We start from the raw sequence: 22,219 nt of genomic DNA on the forward strand, positions 1-22,219 counted from the left end.
CAGGAAACCATTTACTATGCTGGGTGGTAACCATATAACCAAATTATGGCACCTGGTGGTTTAGTGGGTAGTTAAGGTGTTCCAATCGGATTGAGCCTTTGTAGGCTTATATCCGAGGGGTGGTTGGGGTTTACTGTTCATGTAATGCCAATCAGGGATGTGTGAGGCTGGTCACTCTCATCTTGGTCAGGACCAGCTTGCCTAGCCCCGGGTTCCTACGCTTCTTATCGGGCGACATACGACTGGATGATGGATGGATAGAGATCATAAACTGTTGTTGGATGATTTGTATTTTTAAGGCATTCATGATATTGCTCTTTGTCCCTTATGTTGTAACTGTCGGACAGTTCTCAAAGGGTGGTTGTTGATTATGCTAGCTCTGATTCTGCTCCGCTTCTGTTCAGAGTCCCTCAAGGATCAGCTTTGGGTCCAATTCTATTTACAATCTACACATGTACAGTAAAATCTCAAATTTCGAAGGACATGTGTACCAAAAAACTGCATCTGAATTCAAAACATTGAAATTTAAACTGAACTTCTTATGGGAAAAATCAATTAGGGTCCAGGGCCTCCCAAATTCACTATGTAAAATCATGATTTTTTGCCCACACTCCCTGTAAACTTCATGAAATATAAATGTGGTTAAGTACCTGTAGTTCTGCACTGTACTGCCATACTGTACTGTAGTGCAGAATACAGCAAAATTTGTTGCAGTTTGTCAGTATCCTGTCACAGGTTTTATTACAGTAGTTCCAGCACACTGTACAGTACAGTACTAACCTTAGGTTATGGAATATTATCACTTGGCTGGCTGGTGTTGGTGGTGTGTGCCAGGGGTGGACCACTTAGTTGAAGTAGCCTCCTCTGTGGAGGTATCCAACCCAAATTCCTCAAAATGAAAATCATCCTTGAGTATCTGGACATCTGCAGTGTTAACATCTTCCTCCTCACCCTCTTGGATGGTTATACCTTGCAACACCCTAGTAATTGGCCTGAAGAAGGTGATGATCTTTGACTGTTTCTGCTTATAAAGCCCATGACAGCATCGAAATTCGCGATTTTGCATCGAAAAGTGAGGTAGGCAGACCACTCCAAAATGCATCTAAATTCGAATCATCGAATTCTAAACTGTTGAAATTTGAGATTTTACTGTAGTTTATCATTTTTACCCAATGCTCATGACGTGTCCTGTCATTTTTATGCTGACGACACGCAGCTCTATGTTAAGGTGTCAGATATCAACGATACTAGGACTAAGCTTGAATCCCTAATGTCTGATATTAAGATTTGGATGGTCACGAGGGAACTTAAGCTGAATGAGGGTAAAGCTGAGGTCATCATCAGAGGAAACATAAGGGATGACGGCACCGATAATGTCCTGGCTTTGAACACTGGCGTGTCATAGTTTCATCCAGAAAGTTCTGTTTGAAATCTGGGTGTTTATTTTAATTCAAAGTTAAATTACAACGAACATATTAATTATGTCACAGAGTGTAACTTGCATCTCAGAAGTCTGTACTCTGTGAGAATATTCCTGAATAGACGCTGCCTCTTGACACTGGTCCATTCAGTGGTCTTGTCTCACGTCGATTATTGTAATTCACTGTGGACTGGTCATTCAAATAATATACTAACAAAAGTTCAGTCTGTGTTGAACAGAGCAGCACAGCTTATCTTTGGTCTCCCCCCGAGAACCTCTACTACCTCATTCCCAATTGAGCTGCATTGGTTACCAGTAAAGGCTAGAATTGAATTTAAACTGTGTCATTACATTCAAGGTTCTTAGGTCTGGTGAACCGAAGTATCTTGCTGAATTTTTAAAACTCCCAATGGCAACTGCATTGGTTACCAGTAAAGGCTAGTACTCAATTTAAACTGTGTCTTCTTACATTCAAGGTTCTTAGGTTTGGTGAACCGAAGTATCTTGCTGAATTGTTAAAACTCCCATTGGCATGCCCAGGTGTGATGTTCCGTAGTCAAGATGAGTCCTTGCGTCTTGACGAACCTGGAGCCATTCACCCGTCATCTTTCTCTGATCCTTCTTTTGTGTTTAGAGCCCCGAGATTGTATAACAGACTGCCATTGTCTATGAGACAACTCTCTTCTGCTGAATCCTTTAAATGACAGCTGAAAGTCTTTCTTTTTTCAAAATGCTATGACCCGGAGAGAGGTACTATGACGGATGATTATAGTGTTTCATAATTTCCAGTTTCACGTTTATGTGAAGCCACAGAATGTGGTGAATGTTTTTGGCGTATCAGATGAAGCCAGGATTCCAGGGGCTTGAATGGTGAGCGAAAGTAAGTGTGGCTCATTGGATTGGGTAAATTTGGTCTGTCTGGACATTGCTACATTTCACGCTGCTCTAGGGAGGGAAAGGAGGTATGGATGATGATGATGATGATGAGTTTGTATTGTATATGAATGTAATGGAGAGAGTTCTAGAAGGTATGATTAGAGAAAGCGTGAATATTGATGAGATGCAGTTTGGTTTATGCCAGGCAGGGGGAATACTGATGCATAGGAAAGAAAAGGGAACTGTACTTTGTTTTTGCTGATTTGGAGAAGGTCTTTGACAGAGTCCCTAGAAAGGTGGTGAAGTGGGCAATGAGAAAGCTTGGGATCAAGGAGTGACTGGTTAGGGTGGTTATGGCCATGTATGTGGGTACTCACACCCAGGTATGAGTGAATGGAGATTTGAGCGATGAGTTTCCCATGAATATTGGCGTGCATCAGGGGTCAGTTTTGGGTCCCTTGTTGTTTATCATGGCACTTGAAGCCCTCTCAGGTAACTTCAGAAACGGACCCCTGTGGGAGATGTTGTATGCTGATGATTTGGTGTTGATTGCAGAGAATGAATGGGAGGCAGAGGAAATATTTGGGAAGTGGAGAGATGGTATGGGGCACAAGGGCTTAGGAGTAATTGCTGATAAAACAAGTGATGGTATCTAGGGTTGTGGTGGGACTGTCAATGGAGAGTGGCCATGTGCAATTTGCCACAAGAGAGTGGTAAGTAATTCCATTTTGTGCAGTGTTTGTGAAAAGGGGGTGCATAAGAGATGTAGTGGTATTAGAGGTAGACTGTTAGATAATGCTGATTATGTGTGTCAGGAAGAGCAGGTGGAGGTTGTCTAGCATGAAAGAACTGAACTTGTTGGTGAATTTCTTGAGTGTGTGGAAGAGTTTTGTTATTTGGGAGACATGTTATGTGCTGGAGGTGGGGGGTGGAGCTTGCTCTTTGGCTAGGGTGAGAAGTGGTTGGAAGAAGTTCAGGAAGCTATTGCCCCTCCTGACACTGAGAGGCTCTCCCAACGTGCCGAGGGATCTTTGTATGCGGCATTTGTTAGGAGTATAACACTGTATGACTGTGAGACCTGAGCAATAAAGGAAGAGGATATTTGCAGGCTCAAATGTACAGAAATGACAGTGATTAGGTCGATGTGCAGTGCATCCTGCATGCAAGGACTGGGGGGGCTGGGTTTATGATGGAAGAGTTGAGAGGCAGGATGAGATTGGAATGTATTGGTGTTGTGATGAGAAGAGGTAGACTAAGGTGGTCTGGGCATGTGGAAAGGATGGGGGATGATAACTGGGTGCAGAAAGTGAGAAGCGTTAATACTGGGGGTGGGGTTGCAACGGGTAGACTGAAAAAAGACATGGGATGAGGTAATTGTGACCTCAGGGTTAAGGGACTGAACAGGAAGGCTGCCATAGAACAAGCAGGATGGAAAGCTGCCATTAGGTGACCAAGGCCGACACACGCAATCATGTTGGAGCCTTCTAAAATGAAAACAATGAGAAGATGTCAAAATTCTTGTAAATGTAAAAATAATGCATATGTGTGTTGCATGCTATAGTAGTGAATTTCCTATGGAAGAACTGGCGCTTTTGAGAAACAAAAGACCAAACTATTATTATCATTATTATTATTCTTATATCCCATGCGGGTGCACAAATTTTAAGATACCTGGTTATGAGGAGAGGATGATAAGGGAATGTGATTTGAAGATAGTTTGGGATTCAGGTCTCTATGGAGAAAAACAGCAAAGGTATATTTAATCCATCCCGTCCAGGTGATATGTACAGTGCTCGTCAGAAGTATAGAGCGCCCTGCGTCCCTCCTGAGAAACAAACCTTTCAACATTGAAAAAACATATAAATAATGCATTTTATTTACCTTTAGTGCTTCGTAGGGTAGCCTTTACGTTTCTTCACGGACCTGAGACGTCTTGGAAGTGAAAGGGCGAGGCTCCTGAGGTGCTGGAGGGGTATTTTGTCCCAGGAGTCACGAATGGCGGCTTCCAGCTTAGGCAGAGAGCTCACGTCTTTCCCTTGGAGACTCTTCTTTACGAGGTACCAGAGGTTTTCAATGGGGTTGAGGTCTGGGCTATTTCCTGGCCAGTCTGTCATGAATGATACCTCGCAGTCACGAAGCCAATTGGTGACCGATTTGGCCTTGTGAGCAGGTGCACCGTCCTGCTGAAACACTCGTGCACCTGTTAGCTCGAAGGAGTCTGGTAAATGATCACACAGAAGCTCCAGGTAAACATCCTGATTCACTCTGATGTTCTTGGGAAGTACAACAAGCTTCCCCAAACCCTTCCCTGAGAAACAACCCCATACCATGAGTGAATCAGGATGTTTAACTGTGCTTTCTACATACCGTGGGTCAAGTGGGTCACTACCTTTGCGTCGATACACACGTGCTCCTCTGTTACAGGTAACACTAAACGTTGCCTCATCAGACCACAACACTGACAACCATTGCTCCTCACCCCAATTTAGATATTTATTAGCAAAGGCAAGCCTACGAATTCTCTGGCTCTTGGTGAGAAGAGGCTTTTTCACAGGCCTGTGACTTGTGTAACCAAGCTCATGCACCCTACGAGACACTGTTCTCACTGACACCTCACCAAACACTTCCGGGTTGCTCTCCTTAATTTTCCTTGCACTCACACGAGGATTAAACTCCACTGCACGTTTTAAAACATTAACAGACCTTGGGGAAGTTTTCCTAGGCCTACCAGACCGCGGTTTCTTTGTGGGAACTGCACCACTGTTTTCCTCCCGAAACCGCGCACACCAACGACGCACTGTCGATCGTGCCACACCAACCAATTCACTAATTTCCTTTGTCTGGTGGCCTGCCTCCTTTAGAGCAATGATCTGGGATATGATTTCACTCGATAGTTCATGGGTAGGTGCCATAACAAAGTTGTGAAGGCCAGAACACTGCGGGACACTCGGTAAAAAATGGCGCAATTTGAGAGGGACACTCGGCGGAGTTCCTCTCTCTCAGGCAGCCCGTGGGCGACTGAGGCGGGAACCAACCAGCGCGTCGGAAGGCCCCAGGCTACCGTGACGTCATGCTCGGAGCTCAAACTTGTGGCTCAATTCTTACCCCCCAGAATGGGTGATTCTTTTTGGGCCATAAGTATTGCACGCCTGGCGGACAACGCTGAATACTTCTGACGAGTACTGTATACTGGTCCTCCCGGGGCCAACTGGGGGTCATGTATACATGATCTAGTAATTCATGGCATTGTCTGAATATTCAGCTGATTATATCCACCACCTGCACTCGCTGGCAACCCTCCCGCATGCATCCCAGTCATGCTTCAGTTATTTGTATACCTCCGTGATGGACAGACCTACGCAAACAGGTATGCCTGTGTCCGGACCCTCAGGTGACCGCCCTCACCCACCGACTTCAACACCAATGAAATCAAAAGGCCCTCAGAGGACAGCCAAAGTGACAGTGCGATAGGGAAGGAGTTAGATATACCATTATCGCTGATTGTGAGTGGGGAAAGTGACTCCTTCTCTGAGGAAACTGATATCGCAATGCTGAGTATGGAAATGTACACATCAGAGGAGGAGAGTGACCGTGAATTCTCCACTGTGCACCGATATTTTCCATCTGCACGATAGTGGAGAAAGTGGCGGGGGATAGAAAGTGAAGGAACAGAGGAGGCTGGCGGGAGGAAGAAATGCTGCAGGCTGAGCCGCCAGGCATGAGAGTGGCCTAGGGTGGAAATTTCCACCCACACACCACCACCTTCACCCACACAGCCTGCATCACTACATTCATCGCCACGTGCCTCACCACGCCGTCCTGCATCACTACAGGCCTCACCATGTGCCTCACCATGCCGACCTGCCTCACCATGCTGACCTGCCTCTCCACGTGCCTTACCATGCCGGCCTGCATCACTACAAACCTGCCTCTCCATGTGCCTTACCACGCCGGCCTGCATCACTACAAGCCTCACCACGTGCCGCACCACACCGGCCTGCATCTTTACAAGCCTCACCATGTGCCTCACCATGCTAGCCTGGCTCACCAAATGGCGCACCACCCCAACCTGCCTCACCACGTGCCTCACCACAATGGCCTGCATCAGTACAGGCCTCACCACGTGCCTCATCATGCTGGCCTGCCTCACCACGTGCCTCATCATGCTGGCCTGCCTCACCACATGCCTCACCATGCTGGCCTGCCTCACCACGTGGTCCGCCACGCCGGCCTGCCTCACCACGTGCCAAATCATCACAACCCAGCACATCAGGTTATGTTGATGCAGGTGCACACTGGCAGGCATGTGCCCACCAACACCTTTCACCAATGCCATCACCACCACAATCACAGTCACCAGCATCATCACCTGCCCCATCTAGTAATGAGTCAGCGGAAATGCCACAATGCCGCCATGGTAAGGGCCGTGGCAGGGCACGTGCACAAAACATGACAGGAATCGAGGATATGTAGGTTAAAAACTTTTGTGTGGGAGGAAGGGACGGGGTTTCAGCCTGAGGTACCTGTGTTTGATAACACAAACGCAGGTGTGCTGCCAGAATTTCCCTACAATAGAGCTTCTTCTGCAGTGGACTTTTTCCTTGCTTTTACACACCAGCACTGATGGAGTTTATTGTGAAAGAAGTGAACAGTTTCAGGGATTCCTGCTGCAACTGGGCTGAGACCCCGTACCTGAGTGAGAGTGCGAAAATGAAAGAAGGGAGTGTGATGAGTGTTAGTGAAATGTATGTTTGGCTAGCACTGACAATGTTGATGCCTCATGTTAGAAAACATACATGATTATTGGCTCGTGGACAAAATTGCTGCAACACCAGTATTCGGTAAGTATACGCCACGTGACCGATATCTAGACATTCTGAGGTACTTACATTTTTCCACGAATATGGGTCCACATCCAAGTGATAGGCTGAGAAAATTTCACTCGATCCTGGAGATGATGAAGGAAAAATTTCAATCTTTTTTCAGGCCATTTCAGAAGGCTGTTATCGACGAGTCGCTTATTTTGTTCAGGGGACGTCCTGCCTTCATTCAGTATATTCCCTCAAAGAGACATCGTTTCAAAATAAAGTTCTTTGTCTTGTGTGATTGCAAGACTGGGTAAATGCTGGATTTCACTGTGTATACAGTGAGTGATGCGGTACTGTCGAAGGACGATCCCCATGGTTTCTCTGGCTCCGTGGTCAAGAAACTAATGGACAGGTACTTCGGTGGCAACTGGCCACCATATCCTTTACACTGATAATTATTACATGGCACCAGGTCTTGCAAAGTACCTGCAAGAACACCAAATTGGATCGTGTGGCACTGTCCGTGCAAAGAGGAAGCATTGGCCATCCTTTCCCAAAGGCACCGTGAAGGGGGAGTGCAGGACCTTGAAATCGGGTAAACTCCTAGCAATTCACTGGCACGATAAGAGAAAGGTGAATGTCCTCTCCATGGTCCATGAAGGTAGGTTGATTGACACAGGCAAGGTCAATAGGAGAACGAGGCAGCCAGTCTTCAAGCCTGATGCTGTTATCGACTATAACGTGAACACGTGACTCTCGAAAAATCAGATATGCAGATCGGCACCATGACTGTTTCAGGAGGGGTTGTAAGTGGTATAAGACGGCATTCCTACATGTACTGGACATGTGTACTGAATACCTTCATTCTGTACAAGGATGTTACACAGACCAGCACATCCCTCAGACAGTTCGAGAAGGATGTAATTTTTGGCCTTCTGGAGAGGTATGGACAGGTAAATCCTTCCGTGAAATGGAGGCACAATGTGCAGTAACTGCTTGACCGCCTGTAGTGCAGGGACTACCTCAGCAGACATTTCATGGAAATACTACCTCGCACACCTACAAGCAAGGAAGCCTTCCGGCGTTGCTATCTTTGCGCCAATTCATCGCGCCCACCACAGCAACGCCGTATGACGAGGTGGTGGTGTGCTGAATGTGACGTGGCACTGTGTACTGACTGTTTCTTTGATTACCAAGCAAAGACCGAGTGGCAGAAGTCTGGGTATTATGCATAAGTTAGTTTTGTACATACCGGTATGTTGTTTTTTGTTGAAACAGAAAATATGATTTCACTAATCTGCATATATTTATGTGAACAATGGAGACAGAAAGCATGTTTCACGATTAATTTTCAGCCTTATTTTATTTTGAAAATACTTGTTTACACATATTTCTTATGATGAAAAAGTATAAATCAAAGGAAAGAGAAAGTCATAGTGGTAAGTATTTCTGTTTGTAGGCAGTATGTAAATGACTACCGGTACTTGGTTCACATTTTATAATATTTTGTTTGCAGTAGTACTTGTAATGGTATAGTTGCGGCACGTGACTCTGAGGTTGTTGTTATCCTGCCCTGACCCACCAAACAAAAGTGCGTCTAATTTCGCATATAATATGAGACGCATGTGATTCGTGTATAATATGTTCATGTATAATAATATTCGTGGATAATAATTATATTCATCCATCCATCCATCATCCAATCCTACATTGCCCCATGAGAAGCGTAGGAGCCCAAGGCTAGGCAGTTGGTCTCGATATTTAAGATGAGAGAGACCAGCCTCGCTCATCCCTGAGTGGCATTACTTGAGTAATCAACCCCAACCATCCCTTAGATATAAATCTTCACGGGCTCAATCCGACTGAAGCACAATAATTACCCACTAACCACCAGGTGCCAAAATTTGGCTATATGGTTACCACCCAGTGTAGTAAATGGTTTCCTGGTGTACAGGAAACCATTTGGCTTGTCACTCAGTGTAGAGTCACCCACAGGCAGAAGGAAAAGGAAAGAATGAAGGAAAGAAAGACAGAAGAGGGAGTGTAAAGTCACCTGTAGACAGAAGGACAAGGAAAGAATGAAGGAAAGAATGCATAATAATTTGATTCGTGTATAACACGATACGAAATAGGATGCACATTTTGAATGATAGGTTGCCAGGTTACAATAATGACAACCTCAGAGTCGTGTGCTGCGACTATAGTAGTAGTGGTAGTGTGCGTTGTAGGTGTGGTAGTAATAGTAGCAGATGTGGTAGTTGTAATAGTAGTAGTTGTGGTAGTGGTAGTAGTACTTGTAGTAGTGGCAGTTGTAGTATTAATAGTAGCTGTTGTAGTGGTAGTTGTTCTTGTACTTCTAGTAGTAATACTATTATTTCTAGCAGTTGTAATACCCAGACTTCTACTCGCTCACCAATGCCAGAATCGAGGAACAATCCTAGCCAAACATACATTTCTGTGTGTGTGTGTGTGTGTACAGTATATACCTAATTGTGATATACAGGAAATGAGCTACGCTCGTGGGGTCCCGTCTCTGTTTCTCAATAAGTCGAATTAGCTCTAAACTCGTTTAAGTGTTTAGACTAGACGATCTCTTTATCCAGGCTATTCCACAGGTCTATACATCTATAAGGAAAACTATATTTCTTGATATCCTTCAAGCAGCTTGGTTTCTTCATATTCATTCCGTGTCCTCTTGTTACTCTCTTATCCCATAAAAACAGATCTTTGTCAATTTTATCTACTCCCACCATGGTCCTGAACACTGCAATCATGTCTCCCCTCTTTCTCCTTTCTTCTAGGGAAGGCAAATCCAGCTTTTCCAACCTCTCTCTATACGACAGATCTGCCAGACTGGGGACCTCCTTGGTTGCTGTTCATTGTATTCTCTCAATCTTGTTTATATCTTTCTTTTTGTTTGGGGACCACACTACTGCTGCATATTCTAACCTGGGGCAAATCATGGCCACTATCAATTTTTTCATCATCTCCTCATCCACATAATGAAAAGCTACTCTTATACAGTAATCCCGCATTATACGATGCCTCTTTATACAATATTTCGCTTATACAATGTCAAAATTTTAGTACCCTATGCCCACTATACAATGGGAACAATTTGCTACAACGATGGATCATCCGCAGCTCAGTGAACAGCAAATGTGCAAACGCAACACAAACGTCCTCACATTATCAGCACTGGACCACACACACTTGTCCACTGGTCCAGCCTCATTAGCTAGCCCTGCCCAGCCAGACAGCCCTACCCAGTCAGCCAGTTCTGACAGTGATGAGTGAGGGCTATGACTGTGAGGCCGAGTCGGGACAATTCGCCGTCAAGTCAATTCGTCGTCAGGACGATTCCCCGTCATTTATTTACGTATCAGTTTATTTAGCAAGTACACTAGTTTTGAATTATGTAAGTTATAAAAGTGATGGTGGTTTATTGTTTATATAGTAAATGTAAAATATGGCATCAAATCATGGGTATTAACCCCTAAAACGCGGCTGTGTACGGGCGATCCCCCCGCTGTGGCGGGGTTGTAGCGGGGTCTGAGTACCTGTGGAAAAATATTTGCCAAAAATCATAGATTAACCCTAGAGCATTAAAATTTTTATGGCATATAGTACTTACATTCAGCTTTCTCCTGAGCCACATGATGAGCCTTCGTTGACTACCAAAGGACTTGTGAAGACTTGCAAAGTTGGGTAACAAAGTCTTCACTCTCACACCTCCAGAAACCCGGTTTTCTTTCTACCACAGCCTCAATCTGTCACAGTACACTTTATACAACAACGTACAGGTTGTTTGGAATCCGTATTTGTAAATAAGCACTGAAAATAAGGCTAAAATGAACGGAGCGCACGGCCGACATGCAGCGCGGTGGCGATCTTCCCGTCAATATTGTCACATTTGCCTTTTCTCGGCAAAAAACACGTATACTACATTTTCTTTCATCATAGGACTTCGCAAACGTTTGCCTGTCACTATTACGGCCATAAAAATCACTGTCACTGCCAGTATTGTGGATTGGGACTGAGGAAGACCACCGCGGCGCGAGTTTATTCAGCCTTACAGCAGGCACTTTATTCTCGCTCCTGTCGGCCACTCGCACTTCATTTCTATCGCTCACTTTCACTGTATCTGTTCTTTTTTTTGCCTTATTCATCAGTGTCACTGTCCAGTGTTATAAAAATAATATTTTCTACACAACAAACTGTCACTGTCAGAACATAGAATAGGAAAATATGCTTTCATCTTCTTACACTGGAGTGACTGTCACTCGCAATACTTATATTATTACTATGTACAATTATTTACACCAAAAAACACTGTCACTGTCAGTGCTTTTACAAGTACATACACTAATTTACACTCATCAGGCTGTCACTGTCAGCACGTAAAAGAAAACTAAACAATATTATCACTGTCACTCTCAGTATTTTTTCAAAGATTCTTACCCTTATTTTCAAAATCTACTTAGGCTGTGGTAGTCAAAGAAACACGGGTAAGCACAGAGGGGAACTTTGCACTCTTTGCACTGCAAGGAGGTGTGCCTAAAGGTTCTTTCCTGCCTGGTAGTGTGGTTGCACACATGACACCTCCTCAGTGCTTTCCCCCTCTTTGCAGTGGCTGGCAGTGGCTCCAGGCGGTGTCGCTGAAGGTAGGCCATACACTGTAGGCGGTCTGGAGGTGTGTGAGGGTGGCGTTTGGGACCTGTAGAAAGAACCTGGCCGTAACACTGAAGCAGCTGGTAGACACAAGTCTTGGAAAATCGTCTGAGAGAGTAGTTGGCTGGCTTCCTGTTCTTGATTTTATACAGGATGAAGGCGTTCAACATGCACATATCAATCAAGTGCAAGAACACCTTCCTGTACCAACGACGATTTTTCCTCAGGCAGTCAATCTCTCCAATCATCATATCAGACTTGTCCACCAGCCGCATATTGACGTTATAGTCAATGACAGCATCAGGCTTCATCACAGGCTCGCCAGTCCTTCTGTCGACCTTCCCTGTTGCCAGCATTTCACCCTTGTGTACTGTGGTGAGCATGTTCACGACTCTCTTATCATGCCACCTGATCGCAAGCATCTTGTCAGATTTCTTCAGGTGCACGTCTCCCCGCTTTGACTTTTCAGCCTCGGGGAAGGCAGGGTAATGTGCCCTTTTACTTCTGACAGTGCCACAGGAGCCGACGCCGTGTTCAGAAAGGTACTTGGCGAGTTTAGGAGCGGTATAGTAATTGTCCGTATACAGGACATGATTCTCACCAAAGACTTTTCCAAAAGCACTTTCACCACAGAACCAGAGAATCCAAGGGGGTCAGTCTTATCCAAATCGACATTGCTGGCGGTGTAAATGACGAAGTCAAGGATGAACCCTGTCTTGCAGTCGCACAGCACGAAAAACTTGATTCCAAAGCGGTGGCGTTTGCTTGGAATGTACTGGACGAACCGAAGACGGACCCTGAACAATACCAAAGACTCGTCAATCACGACTTTCTTGAACGGGCGCAAGAACCTCGTAAACTTATCCTTGATCATGTTCAGGATTCCCCTCACTTTCCATAATGGGTCAGTTTGGGAAGGCTCATCATTGTTCGCGAAGTGAAGATAAGTCATCAGCTGCCTAAAACGATCGCGGCTCATGTATTTATTGAAAATGAGTGTTGGGCAGAGCTCATCGGAAGTCCAGTATTCTTCTAACTTGTGTTTCCAGTTGTGCGGCATTAGCAACATCAATCCAATAAATACAAAAAGCTCGCGGATCGTAAGAGGCACCCATGCTGCCATCCGCGACGTGGATGGCGTGGCCGCCTCACCTTCTCCTTCGCGAACTGGAGCACATTGCCCCTCGTACCTGTTTGTCTCGGTACAGATGTGCTCCATAACCTCGTCGTCAAGGAAGGCCAACAGGTAGTCAAGGCATTCACCATCCTCGTCCACAGGGAAGTCAGCCTGAAGTCCACACTCACTGTCGTCAAAGGGCAGATCCTCAGGCACAAAATCTGATCCCTCTGACCACACGAAGGCATCCAGCGTTCCCTGCCTAGGCTGGGAGGTGCTTGGGGCGGCGGGGGGTGAGGCAGGTCGTGTGGGAGTGGGTGAGGCAGGCGGGGCAACAGTACAGTAGGTGAGGCAGAGGCTATCCCAGGTCGTGTTGGTGTTGTGGTGGTGGTGGTGGTGGTGGTGGTGGTGGGAGGGACATTATCACTGGGCTCAAGGTCACTCGCGGTGGCGTGACTCCTGAGTTGCCTAGTGCGAGTTAGCCTTATACCAGGGGACTTAACTCTACCAACACGAACACTAGGCCTACGAAAACCTCTCAAACGTAAAGATGCTCTTTTACTTCCCTTTCTCGGTGGTGAAGGAGACTCCGACGACTCAGGAGACAGGACAGCAGAGGAGGAGGACGAGAGAACAGGGCTGGGAGTACGTGGCGGGCTTGCGGTGGCGTGACGTGGCGTAGGGGACAATGGCGGTGAGCTGGGGTCACCGCCCCTTTTCCGTTTTTCCCCCTTCCCATACTCGAGGCCCCTTCTCACTGGAGCCTTCCCTGTTGAGGTGCTGGGCACTGACACAGTCTCCTCCGGCACAGAAACAATCACTTCTGGCCCGGACTCTGCACTAGATTGTGTGTCAGACTCAGCCAGGCTCGACCACACACCGACGTCACTGCCATAGTCCATTGAAGCTTTCAAAAGTTCTGAGGCTATTGCAGAGTCACTTAGCCCCTTAGTAGTTCCTGGTAAGGTTTTGAAGGGGGTTGAGGTCACAAAACCCTTTTTCGGAGGGCTAGAAGGCACAGACTCGGAAGAGCTCGAGTTAGACATGGTGTCACCGTGGCAGATTTGCGTGGACTGATGCTATTCTGGGGCAAACTGCGCAAAAAAATGACAGTGTGACAACTGGGGAAACAAGCGTTTCCCAGTAGCAAAAAGTGCTTGCGAGATGACAGCGCAGATTGACACGTATCAGCCGTCCGCGTGTTGCCATATCGCACGACGAGGGAGGGCCGCGGATCGGTGCATCGGTGGGTAAAAAAAATGAGACTTGGCAACAACAGAGGTCAGTAGTACAAAGGTCAAGTGTGCTAAACGTAGCTCACGGGTGGCGGGACTGATAGACAATACCAGCTGGAGCATGCTTGCCCGCGGTTATTCAAAATTTACTCAAATCGCAAACGCGACGACCCGCCGTTCTGCCCTTTGGGCCGACCGTCGCAAATGCGACGATCCGTGTTTTAGGGGTTAAATGAAAAAATAATATATTGAAACATGAATCAGCTGATTAACGATCGTTCCTTCATCTTAGCAAAAGACTACATACAAGACATTGGCATTTATATTAATGCCTAATGACCTTAAGTGAACGATCGACATACTTTGGATATACAAATAATCTTCATATTACGTCTATATAAACGTTTCGGGACAATTCTTCATCAAGTCAATTCACCATCACAACAATAACAAGACAATTCGCCATCGGGACTTTTCGTTGTCAGGATGATTCCCTGTCGTTTATTTTCATATCAGTTTATTTAGCAAGTACACTAGTTTTTTAGTACTGTACTTGTACCTCTTCAAAGTAGTTTTAAAATATGCCCAGGATGTTGTAGTACCTATGGAAATTAATGAAAACAGCTATGGGTGATGCTAGAACATAATTCAAAGTCAACTACAGCAAGGTAGAAACAAGTTAAATATTGTCTAAAAGTGCAACTTACAAATGATATCCAAAGCCTACGGTATTGAATGAAAATAGACTTGGCTAGATCCCCCTGAAAATTAGTTATTAAAGTATCAGTTAATCAGTAATAAGTATATTTATAGAATGACAGGGAATTGTCCTGATGGGGAATTGTCCATATTATGACGGCAAATTGTCGACTTCATGGCGAATTGTCTAGGAACCACATAAACAACCCTTGCTTGCTTCAGTAAAGGTAAGAACTACTGTATACTGTACTGTAGTTTTCATGTTTTTTTCTCTTTATTCACTATTAATGTGTTACTTTAAATGTTTAAACATAAGGATATTTCATGTATGTGAGTGCTAAGGTGTGTGTGTGTGAGAGTTTAGGCAGGTCTGGGAACGTATCCCCATTGACTCCATGTTATAATGAGATTGCTATACGATGGATCACTTTACGATGGGGCTTTCAGGAACGGAACCCCATCGTATAATGAGGGATTACTGTATTAGTCAGGAGTTTATACGTCTCTCTAACTGCCTTGTTAATGTTTTTTTCAGGTGACAAACTGTCCTGGACCAGCACTCCAGGACACTTTGTCACCTGAAAAACACATTAACAAGGCAGTTAGAGGGACGTGTTTGTGTGTGTGTGTGAGAGAGAGAGAGAGAGAGAGAGAAAGCGCACGAGTGTGTGTCTGTCCGTAAGATGGAAAGAGACGAGCAGCATGAGTTCAAGGTCGTTGCTACTGTGACTGGCGTTCATTCACCCAGTACGACTGATTACGGAAAAATTTTCACGGAAACAGTGTTTGTAGTGGATTCTGGTCTCCTCGAAGTGTCATCGAAGTGATATCTGTGTGGTGGGCTAGTGTAAGCCTTTGCTGTGTCACCAAACCTCCGCCATGCATACGGACACCAGCAAAAAAACACCAAAAATTGTCCTCATTCCCCAATCACTTACTCTCCCTATCTGCACTTCACAGACCATCTGATGCCATCAGCTTGAAGTCGAAGGATTGTTGAGTAATATGAGACCTTATCTGTTATAACTGGTTAAGTATTAACAGAGATATGAAGGTTTAAAGATAGACGATTCTGCCGACTTCTGTCGGGAATGCCTGGTCGTGGGGAGCGATCAAGACAACATCTGCCGGACGGGAGGGGTTAATGCAGCAGTCCACTTCCATACTGCAGTGACAAACATATGGATGGGATGGGATGGATAATCCAGCCACTAAAACCTCCAACTTCACACTGTCAGAGGCAGCTACTGGGGAAGAAGGATAATTTGCGAGGAAGTTTCTACTAACCAGAGGAGGAGCTGATTAAATGTTGGTCAAAGCATATAAATGGACAATAACACATCTATACTTCCAACTGTCTGAGCGGCAGGATATCTAGGTTAAAAACTGTACAGGTATACCACGGTTTAACGATGCTATTGGTTAACTAAACACCCATCGTTAGGCGGTGTATCGTATCTCGGGGTAGATTTAACATGTAATGTATAGGGATGTGTTTTTTAGCATTGGGTTTCCCTCCCAACCAAGTCCTAAACCCACCCAAATGAGTGAAAAAAAAAAAGTTTAAAGCTAATCTAAATGGCTTATCAGCTATAAACGAAGCTAGCCTAAGCCTAACACCTGTAAATAACTAACCACAACCAACAAATAAAACCTGAAAATCCTATGAGTCTGGAAAAAATCAAGCTTAGTACACTGTACCTCAAAATGACAATGTTCACCCCAACTATGGCTGAAACACATTAATCTTGATCTAAAAACAGTTTACACATCCACCTAAACACACAATTTTAGTATAAAATATCACCAAAATCGTAAAATCATAAAATAAAATAAAAACCCGTCGTTAAACCATGGTTTGGCCATCGTTAGGCTGGGTAAGGTGGTATTTCTACCCCCATCGTTAAGCCGGAGTATCGCATCTAGGGGTATCATATATCAAGGTATACCTGTACTGTTTTGCGGGCTCATAGCCTTTGGTTCCTTCTTCCTAAAAAAAAAAAAAAAAAAAAAAAAAAGTGTCAGCCAAAACATATTAACTAGGTGTACTAAAAGCAGAGAGTAGGTTAACTCAAGAGAAAAGGTTACATCAGTTAGCTTTCTAAAGCCTAAGTGTTCAGGGACTTCTCTTCACTGAATATAATTGTCAGTGTTAACCAAGATACTCTTCAATGAATAAAACTGTCAGTGTTAGCCAAAATATAATTAAGGTACTAGATGTAACTAGTGCAATAACAGGGTTAATTAACCCCTACACCGCGGGCTTGTTTACCAATTACTTGCGTGTGCCGCGGGGTTATTTGGGCTCCGACAGACTCTCAAAAAATATTTGCCAAAAATCAGTTATTAGTCCTAGAATAATAAAATTACATATGCTTATGGCACATACCTTCAGCTTTCTCCTGGAATGATTGTTGAGCCTTCGTCGGTTACCGTAGGACTTGTGGAGACCTCTGAAGTAGGGTAACGAAGTCTCCACTTTACACTTCCCAACAACCCGTAATATGATTACCACAGCGAGATACAAACACTATAAACACTATTCTACAATTTTCAAGTAGTTTGGGATCCATACTCAAAAAAAACACTGTGAAAGCAATGGAAATTACGAGCGCGTCTGATCGTCGCACTGGCACTAGTTCGCTCATGGTAGTCTGTCATTTATTATTCATAAAACCCCTCACACTTTATATTTCTATTACTATATAACACTTATATATATCTACAGTCTTTATCCATAAGTTTCCTTCAGTAGTATTAGTTTATTGTCACTGTAGGGATTCAATTTCTTTCAGTAAAATACGTAGCATTCACTTTCTCGTCCTGTATACTGGCATTGAGAGTGAATGTCACTTTCATCTTCACTCTCATAACTCATAGCATTCAGACATGCTAGAGTGAAACTTTCACTTTCATTACTCCTAGGGTATATACTCGTATTTTTATAATACTACTCATTTACATTTCTATTTACGTTCTCTATTTTATTTACGTTATTTACATTTCTATTTTATTTACAGTGTTATGCACTGTCACTTGAAATAACTTATAAAACTATTTTCCATTGTTCACGTATATTTACATTCATTACTTTCACTTGCTGTTTACACATTATTTACATATTATTTACAATTCCACTTGCACTGTTTTACTCAATAGAAAGATCGTAGTCACTCTTTTATCAATTGTCAGCCCTTTACCTCTTTCCACACGAGGTTTAGTAGGGGGTAAAGGTCACAGAGCCATTTGCATGGGGGTGAAAAAAAGCCTTGAAGTCAGCAAGATGAAACATACGCCCTCTCACTTCGGAAGATGAGACTACACTGATAACGCAGTTGCCAGGCCAGCTAGCCTAGAGGCCTGCTTTAGGGGTTATTCAGAGTTACCAATATTACTTCTTGAAACAGCTAAGTCTAGCACTGATATGATTGGCAGGAAATCTAGACAATACATTATAAATTTGGTAGTTCCAGGTGAATGTAAATATCATTTAGGGTTCTCCCTTCCCTCCTTACAGGTATATTTATTACGAAAATAGATTAGAGGCCTACTTAGGAGATATATAATCAGAGCTACCAATGTTAAATCTTGAAACAGCTTTGTGTAGCACTGATATGATTGGCAGGAAATCTAGACAATACATTATAAATTAGGTAGTTCCAGGTGAATGTAAATATCACTTAGGCTTCTCCCTTCTCTCCTTACATGTATATTTATTACGAAAATAGATTATACGGCATATTTCAAGGGGAAAAAAACAGCGAAAATTAGCGAACGAGTGCACGTGAGGTGTTGTCAGGTGATAATTAGCCAATTCCAGGTGTATGGCACTCTCACTTACCTGATTTCTTTCTTGTATATATTATTTGGTATAAGAATACGACATAGGGCTTATTTCAATGGATGAAATCAGTGAAAAATTCCAGGGAAGATTTACTTAGCGTAGCATGGCCGGGCAGGCGAGAGGATAGGGTAATGGAGGGGGGGGTAGGGAGGGGAGTCAAGAACGGGGAGAAATGGCTAAATTGTCAACAATGGATGGGAGTACAGATGAGATTAGGAGTGCTGACTAGTGTTGGACATTGTCAGTACTGATAGATGATACAAGCCCCCATTTGAAAGCCCGGGTGAATTCAAAATAACACAGAATCACAAAAGCGACGCCCCGCGGTATGATCCCTTGCTCCCAAGCGTCACGAAAGTGACGCCCCGCGGTTAAGGGGTTAAGCCATTATTTTTTTAAGCTTTTCACTGCTAGGAATCATCTAGCTGAACAAAATTACTGAATATAATAACCAAGTGCACCATGTGCAGTAAATAACTACAATGTAACAAGACAGACATGTACATCTAACTGAATCCCTTCCTTTTGCTACAGGAAGATAAGAGGAAGAAAGTTAGGTAAGAATCAAGAAGAAGTTAACTGCATATACTGACACAGTAACTACTGGTTTAAGAGGGAAGTAGTGGTGAAGCAATTAAAGAAACAGTCTACAGTTTGAAGGAAAGTGAATTCGATCCCAGGCCGGTGAAATACTGCTCAGTGGTGTCATGTGAAGGTGTGTGGCACGAAGAGGGACTGGTACACCTCAGAGAACTGGCTATCAATTATATGTCTAATCAGAAAAATAAAAATAAATGAGTACAAAATAAATAAATAAATAAATAAATATATAGTTTGCTGTACCTGTGGAGTACTGTTTCCAACGGGTAGAGAAGGATATCAGACACCAGGTGTCCAATGAAGGCACTCTGCAGCCGCACTGTTGCATCAACCAGGGCACCACCATCCTTGCTTACTGCACCCTGCACATATGTCAATGCTGTTACCATTCCCATTTTTGAGAACACATTTCATCTCTCAACATAGTGAAAATGTACTTAAACAATACAAAAGACCACAAAAGAAACTGTGATAACATTATACAATATCTTGATGGCAATAAGCATGTCAGAACTGAGCATAAATATCTGTGTAATACAAAGCCAAATTACAGCTCTAACTTAAATGTGTGTCATTAGCATGTAATTAATACAAATGTACATTTTAATTGGCTTTACAAACTGTTCTGAACATAAACATCAATTTCAGACTCTCTTTAGCCTGAGGAGAAAGTTAGAGACCACAAGCATCATCATTCATCAACATCCAAACCCTATTTCTCATTATTATATGAAGTGGGAAGAATCATTGTGGTAGGTGGGGGGGCTCACCATCCACTCATTCGATGTAGTGCTGCTGTCGGGTGTCTGCCCTTTCCTCTCCTCCATCCTTCTTTCTTTCCATCCTCTTCTGTCTTCCTTTCCTTCATTCTTTCCATGTCTTTCTGCCTATGGGTAATTTTACACTCCCTCTTCTCTCTTTCTTTCCTTCATTCTTTCCTCTTTCTTCTGCCTGTGGGTGACTCTACACTGAGTGACAAACCAAATGGTTTCCTGTACACCAGGAAACCATTTACTATGCTGGGTGGTAACTATACAACCAAATTTTGGTGCCTGGAGGTTTAGTGGGTAAATACTGCGCTCCAATCGGATTGAGCCAGTGAAGGTTTATATTCAAGGGATGGTTGGGGTTGATTGCTCATGTAATGCCACTCAGGGATGTGTGAGGCTGGTCACTCTCATCTTAAATATCAGGACCAGCTGCCTTGCCCCGGGCTCCTACGCTCCTCATCGGGCAGTGTAGGATTGGATGATGGATGGATGGATGGAAGGATCATGAAATATTACAAAATAAGGTGAACATATAACCACAAACTGCAGCATTACCCACTCAAAAGTGTTCGCACCATCTACTCAGGTCTTAGTTTGTGATCTCTACATTATTAGGGAAAATACAGTAATCCCCTTACTATCCGGACGCCCACTTTCCGGACACCTCACTTACTGGACATTGTGGGCCTGGACCTTCAGAACCCAAAATGGCCTAAAAAAGGAAGAAAAAACAAAAAAAACTGAATTTTTTCCCACCCATAATTTGAAATTGCCACACGGCGCTGAACACCTGTTTACACCACGGCCACTTCACCCCTTCCTTCCTCCCCTCTCCCCCCTCCCCTGTCAGGGTTGCCATTTGGTATTTTTCATTACCACATGTGGGCCAATTTGGTAATGAAAAATTCATTTGGTAGTGAATCAGAATAATGTATTACCAAACGGATTTTTCACATGTATGAGGATACACAGGATGGAGATGGTGGATTGTTTGCTCTCTCTGATTAACCTGCTAGCCTACATAGCATGAAAATAATCAACACACTGTTAATTATAAGGAGAGTGATTACATGTATTTCCACTTGTATACTGTATATAATTAGTGAAGAATAAATGCTAGCTTTACAAATCTGGTAATGAAAAGTTAAATTTGGTAATGAAAATTGAGAAGTTTGGTAATGTGGCCGAGTTGCCATCTGGCAACTCTGTTTCCCCCTCAGTTCACCAAGAGTTACTGCTTAACTTCGATCGTGTGTAGATGCTTATCGCAATGGATGCCACACGTACTCGTTTTTTGTGAATAAACAGTGAATAAACTGCAATACCATGCCACTAGACCACACGGGAATTTACAGTGTTGTGCAGTGTTAAGAAATTAGAATTTAGAGTGCAAAGGATTAACTGTGGAGTGCAAACTGGCAGTTGAAACTAGCATGGTGCAATTAACAGAATGTGCAGTGTTAAACAATTATATCTCACAGTGCAAAGAATTACTGTAAGTGCAGCACAACACTGGATTACTGTACATGCTTCAAGAGCATTTTCACCACTGCCAAAGCCTTAGAGAAGGCGGCCACAGATGTGCTGTAAGTATCCTAGCTGAGGTACAAACACTTCTGATTCCTTATTTTTTGGTTCCTTTTCATTTATTTCATGCTTTATGTCCATTACTGGTGTGAATAGAGTCTTAAATAGGTTTAAATAGGTGCTACGCATGTCCGGTAGGGAGTTAGTTAGGTGGCTTTCAAAGTTAGGCTGGGTTAGGGTCCTTAAGTACAAATCCAGGAGGCTGAGGCTCACTATCCGGACGGGACCACTTTCTGGACATGCCTTTGGCTCTGTTACGTCGGACAGTAGAGGGATTACTGTGCTCATTTCCAACTTACTTTTACAAAGCTCATACTCATCTTTATGATGAAAACTTCCCATACCCCTCCCCCTCCCCCCCAAAAAAAATACTGTTACGGCATCATCCCACACTGCCACAGACTCCAACAGCAGTTCAGTATAGGAAGGACGTCACCCAGTGAACCATTCTTCATAGGGTTACCCTTTTAATGAACACAAGATCAACTTAGGCATTGTAATAACACAGGCTTCTCACGCTCGTAGTCTTTATTTTCCAAGTAATTACACTGTATGCTTGTCAACGAAACTTCACTGTTTTCACAAGTACCAG

General features: G+C 43.8%; 1 protein-coding gene across 1 annotated transcript in view; it reads right to left on the minus strand.

The window, feature by feature from the left end:
• Nucleotides 1–22,219, minus strand: part of LOC145415296 (mitochondrial outer membrane protein SLC25A46-like) — a 232,621-nt gene that overhangs the window by 70,454 nt on the left and 139,948 nt on the right. Inside the window, exon 7 of the mRNA XM_080284571.1 lies at nucleotides 19,514–19,632. Within this exon, the coding sequence (XP_080140697.1) occupies nucleotides 19,514–19,632 (119 nt within the window). The remainder of the gene's footprint in view (nucleotides 1–19,513; nucleotides 19,633–22,219) is intronic.

Source organism: Coenobita brevimanus, chromosome 102 (genome assembly GCF_032717465.1).
Source record: "Coenobita brevimanus isolate Jiangsu-jjx chromosome 102, ASM3271746v2, whole genome shotgun sequence".
NCBI lineage: Eukaryota > Metazoa > Arthropoda > Malacostraca > Decapoda > Coenobitidae > Coenobita > Coenobita brevimanus.